The 18,343-nt window shown below is 25.2% G+C and overlaps 1 protein-coding gene across 4 annotated transcripts in view; it reads left to right on the forward strand.

Annotated features, from left to right (window-relative positions):
* LOC124952832 (neprilysin) overlaps positions 1 to 18,343 on the forward strand; it is a 94,099-nt gene that overhangs the window by 54,332 nt on the left and 21,424 nt on the right. For all 4 annotated transcript variants that reach the window (XM_047503310.1, XM_047503309.1, XM_047503311.1 and 1 more), the window contains one exon: positions 9,258 to 9,353. In XM_047503310.1, the coding sequence (XP_047359266.1) occupies positions 9,258 to 9,353 (96 nt within the window). The remainder of the gene's footprint in view (positions 1 to 9,257; positions 9,354 to 18,343) is intronic.

The raw sequence follows: 18,343 nt of genomic DNA on the forward strand, positions 1-18,343 counted from the left end.
ATTCACGCAAACAGTTTAGAAATCATTTGTTGCAAACGATCGTCCTTACTAAGAATTTTTCTCCTTGACCTTGAATATTTTTCTGCTGCATTAAATGTCTTAAAAAAAAAAAGTCCGATATATGTACCCTTTATTATCATTTTTCGTTCCCTCGAAATAATCAAGGGTCAATATGATTATCAATGATCAATGGTGATATACGTTAAAGCAAATCGCGATATTACGTTAATAATAATAATAATAATGAAAATAATATAATATTCCTTTATTATATTTTAATAGCTCGTATTTATAAAATTATTATTATGATATTTAATATATTTGATATTCGATTTTAATTTATTAGATATATAAAATTGAAATAATGATAATAATAATTATTATTATATGATCGTATAAATTTACACGAACAATATAATGGTATATATTTTAATAATTTATTATTAGTGTTGAACGATCGAATGAAACTTTTGGCTGAATTGTTATGAAAAGTATGTTTTTTCTTTTTTTCTTTCATTTTTTTTCATTTTTTTCAAACATTTAAATAAATATGTACATAGATACTTTTTTTTTTCCAAATATGTTATAGATACATCTTATAAAAAGTTTTTATATAGTTTGTACGTGATCAGACTATTTAAGAGTATATGTAGAGAGAGAGAGAGAGAGAGAGAGAGAGAGAGAGAGAGAGAGAGAAAGAGAGAAAAAGTGGGAAAGAGTAGGAGGGAGAGGGAGGAAGGGAGAGAGAGAGAGAGAGAGAGAGAGAGAAAGAGAGAGTTTGATATAAAAAAATATATTGATATTTGAAAGTTGAGATAGGAAAAATTTCGAACTAAGCTAACAATAAGCTACTATCAAAAGATTCGAAGCACTGTTCATATGTACGTAGAGCTGGAGATAAGGGTTAACGGTGTTTTGTTTAAAAAAGATAAGAGCACCGGGACGACCGTGGAAAGTTAATCAATATACATATGTACATACATACATACATATATATATAGAGAAACGTGAGAGATAAGAATATTTTGGTTTTGTAATATAATAACAAAACAAAAATAAACCAGAAATGATGAACAAAATTTTTTTTCTCTTTATAATTATTATTTTATTAATTGAAAAAATAAAACGTACAATCTCTATCGATTTACAATTGTCTTGATATTAATAACAAAGGGTCATCTATTTTATAAATTATTTATTAATTCACAAATGATAATAATAATAATAATAATAATAATAATAATAATAATAATAGTAATAATTTGATAAATTATGATACATATATTTTTACAAAATTTTATTATAATTATGTAACATTGATACGATTGACTTTCATAATAATTTTTAATTAGATTACTGATATAATCACGTTACAATATTAATAATAATATATTATTATTATAATACTAATATATACGCGTACATACTATATTATGATTATTATATATTATACTATGATTATTAATAGTATTACAAAACCTTAATAATATAAACTTAATCCTTTCAATATAATAATACAAACATTACTAATTATATTAATATTAATAATAATAATTTTTTTTTCTAATCATAATAATCATTAAAGGTTCGTTAAATCTAACAAATGTTTCTCATTTGTTACAAATGAAATAGACCTTTGTACAATCAAAATTCATTAATTCGTCATGATATAGCATAATAAATGATATACAATAATATCAATTATAATATCAATACCAATAATATATATATATATATTTTTTTTTTGTTCTAATCAACAGATACATGAAGGATTGGACAAATTAAAAAAAAATCTTTCTACTTTCTAATGTATTATATATCAAATAGACTAATTTACAGACTAATTAATTCATTCATCATAATATAGTATGATAAACGATCTAATCCATCTATTTCTCCTCTCCTTCTCTCTCTCTCTCTCTCTCTCTCCCACACACACGCGCATATATACAAACCACATCCATATTCACATATACTTACACACACACACACACACATATAAACACTCATACACACATGTACATACGTACATACGTTAAAATGTACTAAACGTGCGAGGTTCTACGCGTTCTTTGAATCGCTGTTTGCACGTGAGACACGTAGACACTCGTAAGGCGGCTGTTAAAGGGACGTACCTTCCTAAGAGCATGAGAGAAGACGTGAGACAGAGACAGAGAGAGAGAGAGAGGCAGAGGCACAGGCAGAGATAGAGAGAGACAGAGAGAGAGAGTAAGAGGGAGAGAGAAGACAAGGGGAAGATAGCATAACTCACACTCGACACGCTCAAGTCCTTTGTCTCTTCACGGTGTTCCTGTAATTGTGATACGAGCTTGGAGGAAGCAAAGGAGAGCCTCTTCAATAGCTAAGCTCGTTAAAGTGGCACTTTAAAGCAGCCCCGTTAGCCAGTGACGAAAGCGAGATGGTGTGTTAAGATGGTGTATTGAAGTAGGATAAATGGTATTGATAATGACAAAATTAGGATGTATCAGAAAATTCAAAAGATTTTATAATCAGTTTTAATTTTTCTTTTTCTTTTTCTTTCACCCTTCTTTTCGCTTTTCTTCTATTTTCTTCTTTTCTCTTCCCTTATCTTTTCTTTTCTTCTCTTATTTTATTTTATTCTTTCTTTCCCTTTTTTTCTCTTTTTTTTTTTTTTTTTTCTTTTTTTTATTATCATCATCATCATCATCAAATTAATTCTCATTTGTCTTTGTAACGTATCTTTCTCTCTTTAGATTTTAATTAAGTTAAAAACTTTTCGCTTCGTTAATTTTTATCGTAAACTTTTTTTCATTCGTTCTTTCTTCTTTTTCTTTTTCTTTTTCTTTTTCTTTTTTTTTTTTAACATTGGTCAGCTTCATATTTTCTCTTTATTAATTATTTCTTTCCCTCTTTTTTTTTCTTTCTTCTTTTTTTTTTCTTGTTTCTTCCTTTTTCTTTCTTTTTTCTTTTTTGATTCATTCTCATCACGTTTATCATATGAATATATTGGATTGGTTAATAAATAATGTTAGAATGTTTTTAAGGGAGAAAAGAATTTTTTTTCTTTCTTTTCATTGAAAATTTGTTGATATTATTCATACACGTAATATCATAGCCTTATATATCTTTTTATTTATTTTCCATGAAATGTTTTGTATTGCTTTAATTAATATAAACTTACCATTGTAGTACATAGGTTTTCATTTATTCCTAACGATGAAGAAAATACAACATCATATATTGTAATAGTTATGCTATTTAAAAAAAAAAAAAAAAAAAAAAAAAGATAAAAAGAAAGTGAAAGGAAACAAAATTGAGTGATTAAGTTTTAATTAATGAACTCACATTTTCATGCCTATTACATCCTTATAATTATGATTCGAATTCTCAGTAATAAACGATTTCAAAAATATATATGGAATTATAATATTTAAAAAGGGGGGGGGGAAAAAAAAAGAAAAAATCAATATGGAAATAAAGAAGGAGACTATTTGATATGTATTATATTTTTTTATATCATTCAAATAACTCTTACGATTCATTCAAACGATTGAACTCTCTCTTCCCCCACCCCCCACCCCCCCACCCCCCCACCCCCTCTCTCTTTTTATATTTTTTTTTTACATTTTTCACATTTATCGGACGATTTTTTATCGTAGCCATATAAACGTAACGATTTAATATAAGCAAAAGAAGAAAAGGTAAGAGGAATAAAAAAAGAAAAAGAAAAAAAAAAAAGGGAGTATAAATCGAGGTGTAGAAAATATTCCGACATTCGGGTCATCGCACATTTTTGTAAGAGTCTATGCTAATCGCACATACCGTGCCAACAACTTATTTCATGGTCCGTTTGGCAGAGGAACTTCGAAAGCGTCCAGAAAGCTCGGTAATTTGTTGTAACTCGCGATATCGAACGAAAGAGAAGTTCATCATAGAATTATATGTATGCATGCATGGCTTTGCCAAATGCCAAGCCGATTGCGTATTACAAATTACTGTAACTTAAATATCTCTATATTACATTTAAATAGTTATGTATGTATGTATGTATGTATGTATGTATGTACATATGTATTCATGCAGAAATCGTTATTTCGTCTGTAGATAATCAAACAAATATTTTTATTAATCAATCGTTTTTCGTCGTTCGTTGAAATTCTTTTTTCTTTATAATTAAATTCAATGAAATTGAAATTGAATATATTGGATTGGTTAATAAATAATGTTAGAATGTTTTTAAGGGAGAAAAGAATTTTTTTTCTTTCTTTTCATTGAAAATTTGTTGATATTATTCATACACGTAATATCATAGCCTTATATATCTTTAAATAAATATATATTGTTATATTCAATTTTTACAATGAACGACTTGTAAAAAATGTATTTTGTATTTTTTATCATTAATATTATCGATTATATTAGAATTTTTCTAAATACGATTTATTTCTTCCATATTAAATATATTTATGTTATATTAAAATGTATACATTAATTTACATAAATAAATTAATTTACAAAATATTCAAAACACATGAAAATTGTACATTGTAGATACATACGACGTAATTACGTGCACAAAATGATATTAACTTATTGTCCTTGGTAGTTCAATTGGGAATAATTATAAAATTGCACGTGATCGAGCGCTCGGGCCATTCTATAAATATTCATAAACAATTATAAATCAACGGTGATTTAAATTAGCGACGATTAAATGAAAATTAGCATATAGCCGAGAGACCGACGATAATTACACAAAGACTTTGTATTTAAATATTTTCATCTGGCTATAGTTCTGACTTTTCATTTCTATTTTTTTTTCCTCTTTTTCTTTTTTTATTAATGAAAAACATTGAAGATTAATTTTTTTTTCTTCTTTTTTTTTCTTTTTCTTTTTCTTTTTTTTTTTTTTTTTTTTTTTTTTTTTTTTTGAAGAAACAACAAACATATTCAACAAAAACTATTTGCACGAAGTATTAGCATAATAAATTTCGTCCGAAGTGCTTCTTTTTATTTTTTTTTTTTTTTTTTTTTTTTTTTTTTTTTTGATATGCAAATACATTTTTCTATCTAAAATAATTTAGAATAATTTAAACCTAGCTAAAGGAGAAAATGTTAATAATAATTAACATAATAAAAGTCATTCGAAGGTACATTTGCACTTTAATATACGCATATAATCCATTATTTAAAATATAAAAATTTGGAGCAGATATTTAATTATAATTAATGAATAACATTAATAATATACCTAGAAGCATACGGACAGATAGACGTTAAAAAATTTATCCTAAATGTACTCTAATGTACTCGTATAATCTTTTTTAACAAAAAAAAGAAAAAAAAGAAAAAAGAGAGAAAAAAATTTGATATATCTAACTATAACTAATTGATAAAATTAATAATTACTGAACATAACAAAATTTTTAATATAGTTAAGTTTTTTGATATATATATATATATATATATATATATATATATATATATATATATAAAAAAGTATAATATTTAATATAAAATAATTTAAAAATATTTCTCTAGAGTTAATTAATAGAGTTAATATGAATTCATTCAGGTTTATTACACTATATAATATGTAATAATGGTCATCACATAGTAATATTGATATCAACCACTATTACTACACCAGCATTGCTATCACTGCGCGTATGCATTTCAATCTCGGTAGGAGCCATATGTTCAATAATGTCCGAGCCACGAATTCAATATCGTCGTTGCATTGGTTGGCAAGAAGCTCGGCATCAGCTCGGATTCAAATCTGGTGCCACGATGCGTGACTCTCTCGTCACGTATGCATAAATGATATCGATATCTTTGCATTGGATTCGACGAATACGCATGAGATGGAAAATTTTCATTTAAAAAAAGAAAAGGGAAAAAAAAAACATATAAAAGAAAGCAAAAAATTAAAGCACAAAAAAGATGATGATTTATAGCCTTCTAGTATTTATGGAAAGATACATTTTCTTCCTTTTTTTCTTTTTTCTTTTTTTTTCGTTAAAGATAAAACGTTCTTTCGTCAAAAGTCGATAAAAGAAAGATTTTTTATTGTTTCTTTTTTTTTTTTTTTTTTTTTTTTTTTGTTATATGTATTATTGTAATTTCTTAGGATTTAAATTTATTTAATTATTTGTAATGAAGAAATTTAAATTGCTTTTTTTTTCTTTTTTCTTTTTTTTTTTTTTTTTTTTTTTTGTTTCTTTTTTTTGAGAAGCTGATAAAACGTGACATTTTTCTTCGTTTTTATAATATCTATATATATATATATTTTTTTTTTGTTTTTAACATTTATTATTATAAAAATTGTTAACTACTAAAATTGATTTGTTTAAATAGTCAATAAAAATAATGAAACATTTCATTATTTTTATAATACGTATTATTCATCTATTTATTATATCATAATCGTGAATTATTGAAAATGCGTAAATAATCAAATAAAAAAAAGAAAAAGAAGAAAAATGTCCGTGAATATTTTTCATTAATTTCACAATATATTTATCGTATCTCGCACGTACATATATTATAATAATCTTCAAATATTGAAATAATTTCTTCCCTAATGCGAAGTAATTTATTCAATTTTGAAATTATATGATAATCATTTATTTATTTTAATATATACATATAATAAACTAATAATATTAATAGAAAACGATAGCATATTCGATGAGAAGAAGAATAAGTGTTTTCAAGAAATTCGATTCCATTGGTGAGATTTCATGAATTAAAAAAAAAAAAGAAAAAAAAACGAAAAGAAAAGAAGAAGAAGAAAAGAAAAAAGAATAAAAATAAGAAGAAGAAGAAAAAAAAGAACGAAGCTGTTCGGTTTAACGAAGAAGTTTGAAGACGATTCTGTATTCGTAGAAACTTGAAAGTTGCCTTCGTCTTCAATGTCTAAGAAAGAAAAAGTTACTTTCGTAAGTTCGTAAAAGAACTCTACGTACGAGTAAAAATAAGTCGTCCGAGTTCGTTTGTGTGTTTATTTACAAGAAAATATTCTCTCTCTCTCTCTCTCTCTCTTTTTCTTTATTTTATCTTCTCACATCTGTTTTAGCATTGAAAACAAGATAAAACACAAAATTGCAGTCAAACTGAATATTGTTTAAATGTATGTGTTTGTGTGTGTATGTATGTGTATAGATACAAAGTATGATGGAAGTAACAACAAAAATGTTACAATCTGTTTTGTAAACAAATGTAAATTTAAAGTTAATTTTTACTTTCTTTTTTCTTTTTTTTTCTTATTTTCTTTTATGATAAATCAAATTTATTTAACCTAAGTATCTTAAAAGAATTAGAATTTATTTATTAATAAAGAAATATTTATTGATTTATAGAAACGAACATTTTTCAATAAATAATTTCTGATTTATTATATTTAACTTGATTATATATACATACAATATTGTGTCAATATGAAATTTTAGAAACTATTTTTATTTTATTAAAAATATTTGATAAAATAAAATCCTCTTTTTTTGTTAAATAATATTGTAAAAGAAACGGAAAAAAAATAATTACATATTAAAATCATTTGTAATATATGTGGACTATGCTCTATATATATATATATATATATACATATATATATATATATGTGTGTGTGTGTGTTATATATAAAAAATTATAGGAAATAGAAGATCGAGCCAAGAATCAAGTTTTCTCTCTCTCTCTCATTCTCTCTCTCTCTCTCTCTTTCTCTCTCTTTCTCTCTCTTTTATAAAAGAGATGGTGTTGGTAAGAGAACGTGTAGTAGTTTTATTAGACTGGCGAATATCCAAAAGCTGTCGGCGACACCGTGGAAGTATCTTTCTAATTTTCCATTTTATGCTTTACAATTCGACTCTGTGCCGTCTGTCATTTAGTTTCTTTTAAAAGAAATTATATTTTTGTTTCCTCATTGAACTTTACGTATAAATATCTTTAATGTCCGAGATTTTCAAAAAGTATTAATACGAATATTAAATAAACGAAGAAGAAAAATATCAAATAAAATTAGAATTTGAAAATATTTTCATTGTTACAATAATGGAACAAATAATAAATTTTATCATGTAATTAATTAATCTTCTGATATTTAATTTAATTTGATCAATCATACAAGAAATACTTTTTCACTTTTGGAATTAATTAATTTCACAATGAAATTAGTGATAATCTTGAAACATTAATGTTATATCCAATCAAATTGATCACAAAGATAATTGTAATGGGAAAAAGAATGAATTATACGAGAGATTTATATGTAAATAGAAATTTATTGCAATTTATTTGTATTTAATATACATACCAATATATATTTTAATATATAAATATATATATATATATATAACAATTATAATAAATTTTGTTTACTTTATTATAATAAAATTGTCTATAATATTTTTACGAAAAAGGGAAAAAAAGAAAAGAGAGAGTCTGAGAAGAGGTGAGAAAATGTTAGGTAAAAAAAGAAATAGAAAAAGAAAAATAAAATGGTGGAAAATTTAGTTGCCTCATTCGGATTTAATTTTTTTTTTGCTCCTTATAATATCTCTTTTACGTCTAAACATTTTTTATCGTTTAATTAAATGTCGACGAGGATGCTTGCTACTACGATGGTCGAGTCTGCAATGCGAAATCCTCGCCATTTTAAGTACCTACGTAAGCGAGTTTATTTATGGTGTGAAAGCTCTGCTATATGAACTTTCGTATCTCATACTCACATACGCACACTCATACACACGCACACGCGTACACACGCACACGCACACGCACAGACACATATATGAACAGACAGATATACATATAGATTTTTTGTATTTATATAACAAAGTACAAAATTTGTCATGCGTTCTATTAAAATTTAGTTTTTTTTTTTTAATTGGTTAAATATATTTATCTTCGCGATTAACGCGATTAACAAAAGAGATGGCGAAGTATATCGTTCTAATTCTCGTTTTTTTTTTTTTTTTTTTTTTTTTTAATATAAATATTTTGTTTAATTAAACTTAACAAGTTTCTTTCCTTCTTTTTTTTTTCTCTCTCTCTCTCTCTATCTCTTTTATTTCCTTTTATTTCCTTCTTGAGAAAAGAAAATATATCGAATTTACTTTTCATTTGAAGTAACTTTAATATTTTTTTATGCCCTTTTTTTTTCTTTTTTTCTAATTAATTCAATCGTTTTTTCCTAAAAATGTGTTATTTACTTGTTTTTTTTTATATATTTTATCTTATTATTACTATTTTTTTCCTTTTTTTTATTTTTACAGGAGGATATACCAAAATGGCGTAAGACGATGTTAATGTACGAGAAAAGAAGAAAAAGATCGGTCCATGAAGAGAGTCAAGCATATATGATGATAAAGGTAAAAAAAAATAAATTTATTACTAACTTTAATAGACAAAGAAAAAAAAATTTTGATTCATTCATAAACTCTCTTCGTAGTAAATAAAAAGTCCGTAGAAATATGTAGACATTTTTTTTTTTAATTGATTGACTTGTTCTAAATAAATAATATACTGAATTTATATTTACATATAAAGAAATTGAAATATTTATTATACAAATTATGTCTATTAAAAATCAGTCAATAAAAAAAAGAAAAGGGATATGATAAACTCTTTAGAAATATTCATTTAAAAAATACATAAAATATAAAATATAGATAGTATATGTACATCGTATACTTGTGAAAGTGCTTTAGAAATAATTTATAAAAAGCATTTTCTTCTATTTAATTCACATTCTTTCGAATTTTTTTCACTTCATTATATTCATTTATATACGCAAAGTTAAACTTAAATTGTTTGTTTCTCTTTTCTTTCTTTCTTTCTTTTTCTTTTTCTTTTTTTTTTTCTTTTTTTTTTTTTTAAGGAGAATGTTTCCAATGGTAGGAATTTCAGAAATTATATGAAAATTAAATTAAAACTATTTTTTTTATTCTAGAGAAAGTTCTTGAGTAATTGGAATTTAACTTAATTATTAATGCATATTTAAATACATACAAAATTTATAATACAGAATATATATATATATATATATATATATATATATATATATATACATATAATACATAATTAAAATGTACAATGGGACGTTTAAATATTCGTACCGTATGAATGTATTTCCATATTACTGCTTGTACGAATACATTAGCTCTCAACTGTATATACAATATAAATAATTACAATGTAAATAATTAAAGTAAATTTTTTATAAAAATAAAAGTTTTATAAAATAAATTATTTAATAAACTTCAAAGTCAAATAAAAAAAATCAATGTTATTAAATGAAATAAATTATTGTTTAAAAATATATAATAATAAATATTAGAAAAAGATTTAAATTAATCTAATTATATTAATACGTGTGCATGTATATTTATTGTTTTCAATTGGGATTTAGATATATTTCTGTCTTCCCGCTCTAATTACATTAATAATTATATTAATAATAATAACAATTGTAACATTAATAATAACAACAACAACAAAAACTATAGCAATCATAATAATAATAATAATAATAATAATAATAATAATAATAATAATAATAATAATAATAATAATAATAATAACATTAAAGATTTATCACTAATTTCAAAAATTTTAATGAAATTAAATTAAAAACAATGTCAAGAATAATCAAATTTTTTAGTCTCTCATTCTCTCTCATTCTCTCTCTTTCTCTCTTTTCTATTTCTCTAAAAAATTGTTGCTAATCTAAACATTTAAAATTTCACTTTTGTTTTCTCTCTTTCTCTTTCTTTCTTTCCCTGTCTGTGTGTTGACAATGTAGAAAGTGTTTTCGAATCGACATTTTCGACATTTGAACGAAGAATGTGTGACGTCCCAAGCAATTAGAGTTTTCGTTTCGGAATGGTAACTGTAAACGCACTATTTTCTCAGAGTTAGGTAAATTTTTTCATTTTCCCCCATTCGAAATTTGCATACGACTCGAAATCGTCATAGAAAGAGGACGAAAACGTCGCGAGTTCTTGACCCACATGACGGCTTCCGTCGTATCTTTATCGTTGATCCGATAAAATTGAAATCGAGATATTAAATGTAATCTTTTGCTGCATCGATTTGAGAAAAAGAAACATAAAGATAAAGAAGAAGAAGAAGAAGAGTGATTATAAAAAAAAAGATTCTATAGTTTTTACGACTTCGATTCTAATCTTATTTTCATCATATAGAAAATGGACCTTCTTTGATAAATGAATCGTTCATTTTGCGATTAGAACAACTCCGATTAGGATAAAATCGATTAGAAATAAATTTAAATATTTTTTTCTTTTTCTCTCTTTCTTTTTTTTCTTTTTTTTTTTTGTTTTTTAATTTATAATATAAATTTATATAATATGTGTTTTTTTGTATCTAAACGTAAACGCACGATGTTTGAGATAAAATACTTTCGAGCAGAATTATAAAGCTTGTCTCGATTTATCGCGTAACTTTATGCTCGAGAGCTTTTGCTGTCCTTTCATTAAAAAAGATCAAAACTGAAGTTGTAAAAGTTTTGAAAAGATTTCAGGAGAAGTTAACGATTCTTTTCATTATCGTATTTATGTATTCATGTATGTGCATGCATATATACTTTTCGATAAAATAAATTTGACATTTTAGTTAATATTTCGTACAAAAGAATAAAATTAGATACACCTGTTATATATCATATTAGGAAGAAAGAGAGGAAGAGAGAGAAATCGAAGAAAGAGAAAAGTAACGAATCGACCCGGCTATACGCGTTTTACATGACCCTTGACATATTTTTCGTGAGTGAAACACACGCATACAGCTTTTAAAAAGGAACGCGAGAACTCTCATTGACGACAACGCTTATGTTCGTGTTTCGAAGTGGAACGTATACTAAAATGTATAACGCGTCAGTCAAATATTTGGGCATATTTTCAAAAATTTAATTCAACTTTTTCTTCTTTCAAATATAGATTAAAAAAAAGAAAGAAAAAAAAAAGAAAAAAAAAACGAAGAGTTAAGTAGCTCGGAATTATTTAGGAGATATAAAAAAATTAATATGATGTAGATATGCAGTGTTTTTTTTAATCTTGCGCTTACTCTACATTTACATCGCGCTTATCCTGCGCTTACTTTGCGTTTACTTTGCGCTTATTTTGCGCTTATTTTGCGCTTATTTTGCACTTACTCCGCGCTTACTTTGCTTATTTGTTTCAAGTCTTTTTACGACGTTTAGTTTCGGAAATATTTTCATTAAATTAAAGACGTGAGAATTAATATTATAGAAAAAAATTGTTTCTTGGATAAACAAGTAATTTTTTTATTAATTATTTATTAATTCATGTAATTTTATATATCAATCGTAATCCGATGTGAATATTTTTGGCAAAATAAAATGAATTTAATTCGTAAGAATTTCTATATCACAAATTGTCAATTAATTAATTATTAACAGTATATTGAAAAAATAGAGAAAATTCTGCCCTTTAAAATGATATTTGATTCAAGTCTCTATGATTTTTAGTCAGGGAGATATTGCCATGTAAATGCAGAACGTGATTATTAATAATATAGAAAAAAATTGTTCGTTCAATAAAAAAACTAATTTGTTTATTAATTATTTATTAATTTATGTCATTTTAAAAATCGGAGTCGCAATCTAAATCTTTTTTTTTTTTTTTTTTTTGACAAAATAAGATGAATTTACTTCGTAAGAATTTATTTATAAAAATTGTTTATAACAAATTGTTAATTAATTATTAACAATATATTGAAAAATAGAGAAAACTCTGCCTTTTAAAATGGTATTTGATTCAAGTCTCTATGATTTTTAGTTCCGGAAATATTCTCATTTAAAAAAGGACATTTACGTTGACCTACTAACTTTATAATTTCATTCGAATTAGCTTGGTGACATACTAACCTACATAAATTCTGAGAATTTACACGGCGTTACTACTACTACTACTACTACTATTACTACGAACAGCTGTACTATGTGAATTATGAATGGAAATCTTTCGAAAGCGATATCTTCGGAACGAAAAGTTGTAGAGACTTGAAACAAACGCCATTTTCAAGAATTTTTTATTCTTTATTTATTTAAATATTGCAATAATGTCGTTATAATAAAATCGATTTTGTTAATAATTTTAAAAATTGAATTTTTTCTTTTCCCTTCGTAATAAGAAGATAACTACAATGAAATCATTAATAAATTTTCATTATAATTATATTTGGAGATTATTAAATGTTACGATTAAATATTTATGTAAATTTTATTTTGTTTATTTAAAAAAGATCTATTACTAGTCATCAATGTACGAAATTGAAAGATCGAAAACTCGGATTACTTTTCTTTCGTAATAAGGACATAATTATGATGAAATTGTTTAAATTTTTATTCCAATAGCAACAATTTTATTTTATTTATTAAAAATAAGGGATAAAAGATCTATACATATTTGATGATGTACGATCGAAAACTAGAAAGATTTTCCTTTCATGATAAAAACTCCGTGTTTAGCATACGTATATTTTGTGCTTATTTTGAGCTTAATTTTCGCTTATTTTACTCTTATCACGCGCCTTACGATAATATCATATTATGATCATCCCTCCGCTCCGTATCATACGATCTTTGTATACAAAGTTTTTCTTCATCTTTAAAAAGAACAGAGATATTCAAGATAATCAACGTTATTGCTCATCCTATATTCATAGACACGCATATGCATACATATATATATATATATATATATATATATATATATATATATATATCTTTTGGTATCCAAATGGCGATATCTGAGGCATTCATCGTACTCGTCGTCGACGTCGTTGCGAATGTCAGCTCACTTGGAGAACATCTGCCAAAGGCGATTCCCTCGAAAGCATCACGATCTTTCATTGTCAGATCGTCGAGCCATCGAAAAGTGTTAGGAGCTTTCTCGAGAATACCTACGATTGATGTGGTTCTACCTATTCCACTGGAAATAATAATTTCTCTGAAGTTTCCCTCTATATATCTCTCACCCTCTTTCTCACTCTCTCTCTCTCTCTCTCTCTCTCTCTCTCTCTCTCTCTCTCTCTCTCTCTGTCTCTGTCTTTCTCTCTTCCTAACATTTCAAATGCGAATGGTGTTAGATATGTCACACTTGACGAATGTATTTTCGATGGAATACAGAAGAAGATTGTACGAATACGAAAAACTACCGATGAATTAATGATCCGTTAAAGAGAATAATATCTTCCGTTTTAGGGGAAAAAAAAATTGAAGGAAAAAAATCTATTTAAATAAAATAAGAAGAATGAAAAATAAAAGAAGAGAGAGAGAGAGAGAGAGAGAGTTTCTAATAAATTGTATATTAAAATAATAAAATAATCAGATATATAAAAATATTAAATTAATCGGAGAAAAATAATACACAAAGCATATCTGAATAATGACAATAGAAATTAATTTTTTTGCTCGTTTTAAATCTAACAAATAAATGAAAAGAATACGAGATAAAGAAATAGTCGAGAAAGTAATATAAATTAAATAAGAAGAAAAACATAATAAAAGTTTCTCTTTTCTCTTCGTATATTTTCTAATAATAAATGATAATAAAAACTTGTGAAGAATTGTTTTCAAAAAATTCAAAGCAATTCCTTCGCTGATTGTATCATAATTAAATAAAGGATATAAAAATAATTTTCTATAACTATATAAAAAAAATAATATAATAATGTATGAGATAAATTTTTTGATTTTATTCTTCGAAGATAAATAAATGAATAAGTAAAAGAGGAAATTTAGAAAATTATCGATTAATTGATACAATTATCGGAAGATAAATTCTATCTTAAAAATGAATCACATTGATCGATAAAAGAAAAAAAGAAAAAGAAGAGAAAAGTAAAATAAAACATTTGAATCTATTTCTATATAGAAATTTATGAATTATGCGAATCTTGTGGAAGATTTTCAAGGACGTTTTAATTTCGCCATTGGAATATATCTTAACTCGAAATATTTTAAAATTTTCGATTGTAAGTAGGTTTTTTTTTTTACAAAATTATTTTCATAATTTTCATCTTTTGTCTCTCTCTCTCTCTCTCTCTCTCTCTCTCTCTCTCTCTCTCTCTTTCTCTATCTATCTATCTATCCATCTCTCTGTCTTTCTCTCAGTTTCTTACATATATATTTATATATCTATATATAAGTCTCATGAAATAAATGCGGATTGCGAAGATGTTTATTATATTTCTTTGACGTCAAAAGCAATGTCGAGGATGCGGTTTTGCATTTGTAAGTTTTGTAACCAACTTTCTATCTGCATTAACAATAAGCGATCGTAAAGGCTACTACGCAAACGTCAGCCATTTCTTCAACTTCTACGTTTCTCTTTCTCCTCCTCTTTCTCCTCTTCCTCTTACCTATCTACCTACGTACTTATCTACCTATCTACTCAACCTACGTACGTACTTATCTACCTATCTACGTACCTATTTACTTTTATACACCTCTCCTTCTCTTCACTCCCCCTATATTATAATATTTTTTTCGCATTATTCTTTATTCATCTTCATTTCAACGAAATGAGATTCGTCGAAATTTGATTTGATTTGATTTGATTTTATTTTTATTTTTATTTTTTTTTTTTTTTTTTTTTTTTTTCTAATGTACTTACATACATATGCTCTTATATTAATATTATACTTTATTTATCGTACTTTTCAATAGGTATTATTGAAAAAAAAAAAAAAAAAAAATGATATGTACGTAGTATTAAATTAATTTAAATTCATCGAAATTTGTGATAAATTTATTTATATGCGTATATGTATATTTAATGTATCTACTTAGATTTGTGTGTGCGCACATTTTTGATATTTCTTAATTAATTTCTACTAATAAAATGAAACTTTATTTGTAGAAGAAATTTATTAAAATGATCAATGAGAAAAGAAAAATAAATGACAAAATTGTTCGTTGGTAATATTATATGAAAATAATTTCAAATTAAAAATAATGATATGATAAGAAATAAATAAAATTGTAGATGATTAAAACAAAATAAACAAATAATATAATAATAGAAAATGATTGGAATATGTAAAAGAATTAAAAGTATTAAATCGATGAATGTAATAGAGAATATATAAGATGAGATATAATATGAGATGAAAAGAGAGAGAGAGAGAGAGAGAGAGAGAGAGAGAGAGAGACAAGGGATAATAGTAAGGGTGGGATAACCCAAGTTATCGAGCTTTTCTGTGCTTCCATAGTATAATCAGAAGAAGTAAATGCGTTAGAAAATTTACGAGTCATTCTGGCTTGCTAGACGACGGTGACTGAGATGAATTTAAACGGCTTGCGTCATTTCCATTAGAAAACACGACAAATCGAAACTTTTGAGTTACGAACACGTACAAAAACACACAGCCGCAGATAGATGCAGAAAAGTTTTTGACATCACCCTTTCTCAATTTTATTTAACAAATATATCTTTATTCATCTGTTTTATTTAATAAATATTTTTTTTTTTTTTTTTTTTTTGTTTTTTTTTTGTTTTTTTTTTTTTTTTAATTTATATCTAAAAGTTACAACAAAGTTCTGCGAATAAATTATAAAATTTCGAAAATAAATCCAAAAGAAAATAAAATTGATGATAAAAATTGATAAAAATTGATTGTAGACATAAAAGAGAAGAAATATAACATGAGAAATGAAAAATTAAGTTCTATGACCTCAAAAAAAGAGAAAGAGAGAGAGAGAGAGAGAGAGAGAGAGAGAGAAATATCAATAGTAATATGAAATAAAAATGTTGTGGAAAATATAAGCTGACCAATTCCTTGAATTATTAAGCTGAACAAACATTTAAACTGATTTAACATTCCGCGAAACGAATTCGTTAACAACTATTTTTAATATTAATAAATACATAAAATTGAAACAGAGAGAGAGAGAGAGAGAGAGAGGGAGTGAGAGAGAGAGAGAAAGAGAGAGAGAATATATGGCAATGGCTTTTATAATTTTTTTTTTTAGAAAACAAATAAAATCATAACATAATTCTCGACAATAAATAAAAGGATAAAATTTACTATTTATAAAAATAGAAATGATTTAATCAGATAATTTTAAAATAAAAAAAAAAAAAAAGAAAAAAGAAAAATAATAAAAGATTATTTATAGAACACATATATTGCAATTATATAATTCAATATGGAAGATATATAAATAATAAAATTATTTTTATATCGGATTAAATTGAATAATTAAAAAGAAATTTTCACCGTAAAAAATTCCTTCCTTTAAATCCCCTACACCTCCCACCTACCATTCCCCCCACCCGTTCAAAAAAAAAAGAAAATTCAAGAGATACGTGACAATTAGAAAAAGAGAAAAGAGTCAGTATGTATAAATAAGTAAAAATAAAGCTATTTACAATAGTTTTTCTTTGGGCGAGCTATTTTTCATCTTTCAACGAAATCACTATTCTCCGTGAAAACAAAGCATGTGATAAGTTATCGTCACTCTTTCTCACTCTCTCTCTTTCTCTCTCTCTCTCTCTCTCTTTCTCTCTCTCTCTCTCTTTCTATCTATCTCTCACACTGTGTTTCTCCCTTCCTTTTTCTCATTCTCATGCTCAGAAATCCCAAGTTCAACATAGAACAGGCCAATGTTTTTATCCTTACGTGCTCCTTCTTTTTATTTCTTAGATCATTTATTTCTTTTCTTTTCTTTTCTTCTTTCATTTTTCTCCTCGTTCATTTTATGTTTAAAAGTAGACGTAACATTGTTTATGCATGCACAGCCATTTTTATAATACAAAATCCATTTACTTTCTTATCTTTCACTTACTTTATATTCTTGACAATATTTATAATAGAAAAGATAAGAATTTTCCACGTGAAAAAAGAGATAAAGAGAGAGAGAAAGAGAGAGACGTATGAAAAAATATTTTTAAACAAAAAAATATAATAATAATCGTATAAAAACTTTGACATACCTTAATATATTATTTTCATAAAATTTTTAAATACCGTATATATTATTATTATTATTATTATTATTATTATTATTTAAAATTTGTATTATTTTTTTCTTTTTTTTTTTTTAATTATTAATTATTAATCAGATATTATCTATAAACGTTTAAAGAGCTTGTAACATTACGTGATAAGAATACTTTTATAATTGTTAATTTTTCAATTATTTGTAATATTTGGAAAAATTAAATAACAAGATGTTTCAAATATTTGGTAAATAAAGAATTTTATTGAAAAACCATCACGTAACACATTTCGTGCAAAGCGTGCCGGTTTTCTATCCCTTTAGCTTGAACTATCGTTATGTGTATCACGCTGCTTCCCTATTTATAGTACGGTT

The sequence above is a fragment of the Vespa velutina genome, chromosome 11 (genome assembly GCF_912470025.1).
Source record: "Vespa velutina chromosome 11, iVesVel2.1, whole genome shotgun sequence".
Lineage (NCBI taxonomy): Eukaryota > Metazoa > Arthropoda > Insecta > Hymenoptera > Vespidae > Vespa > Vespa velutina.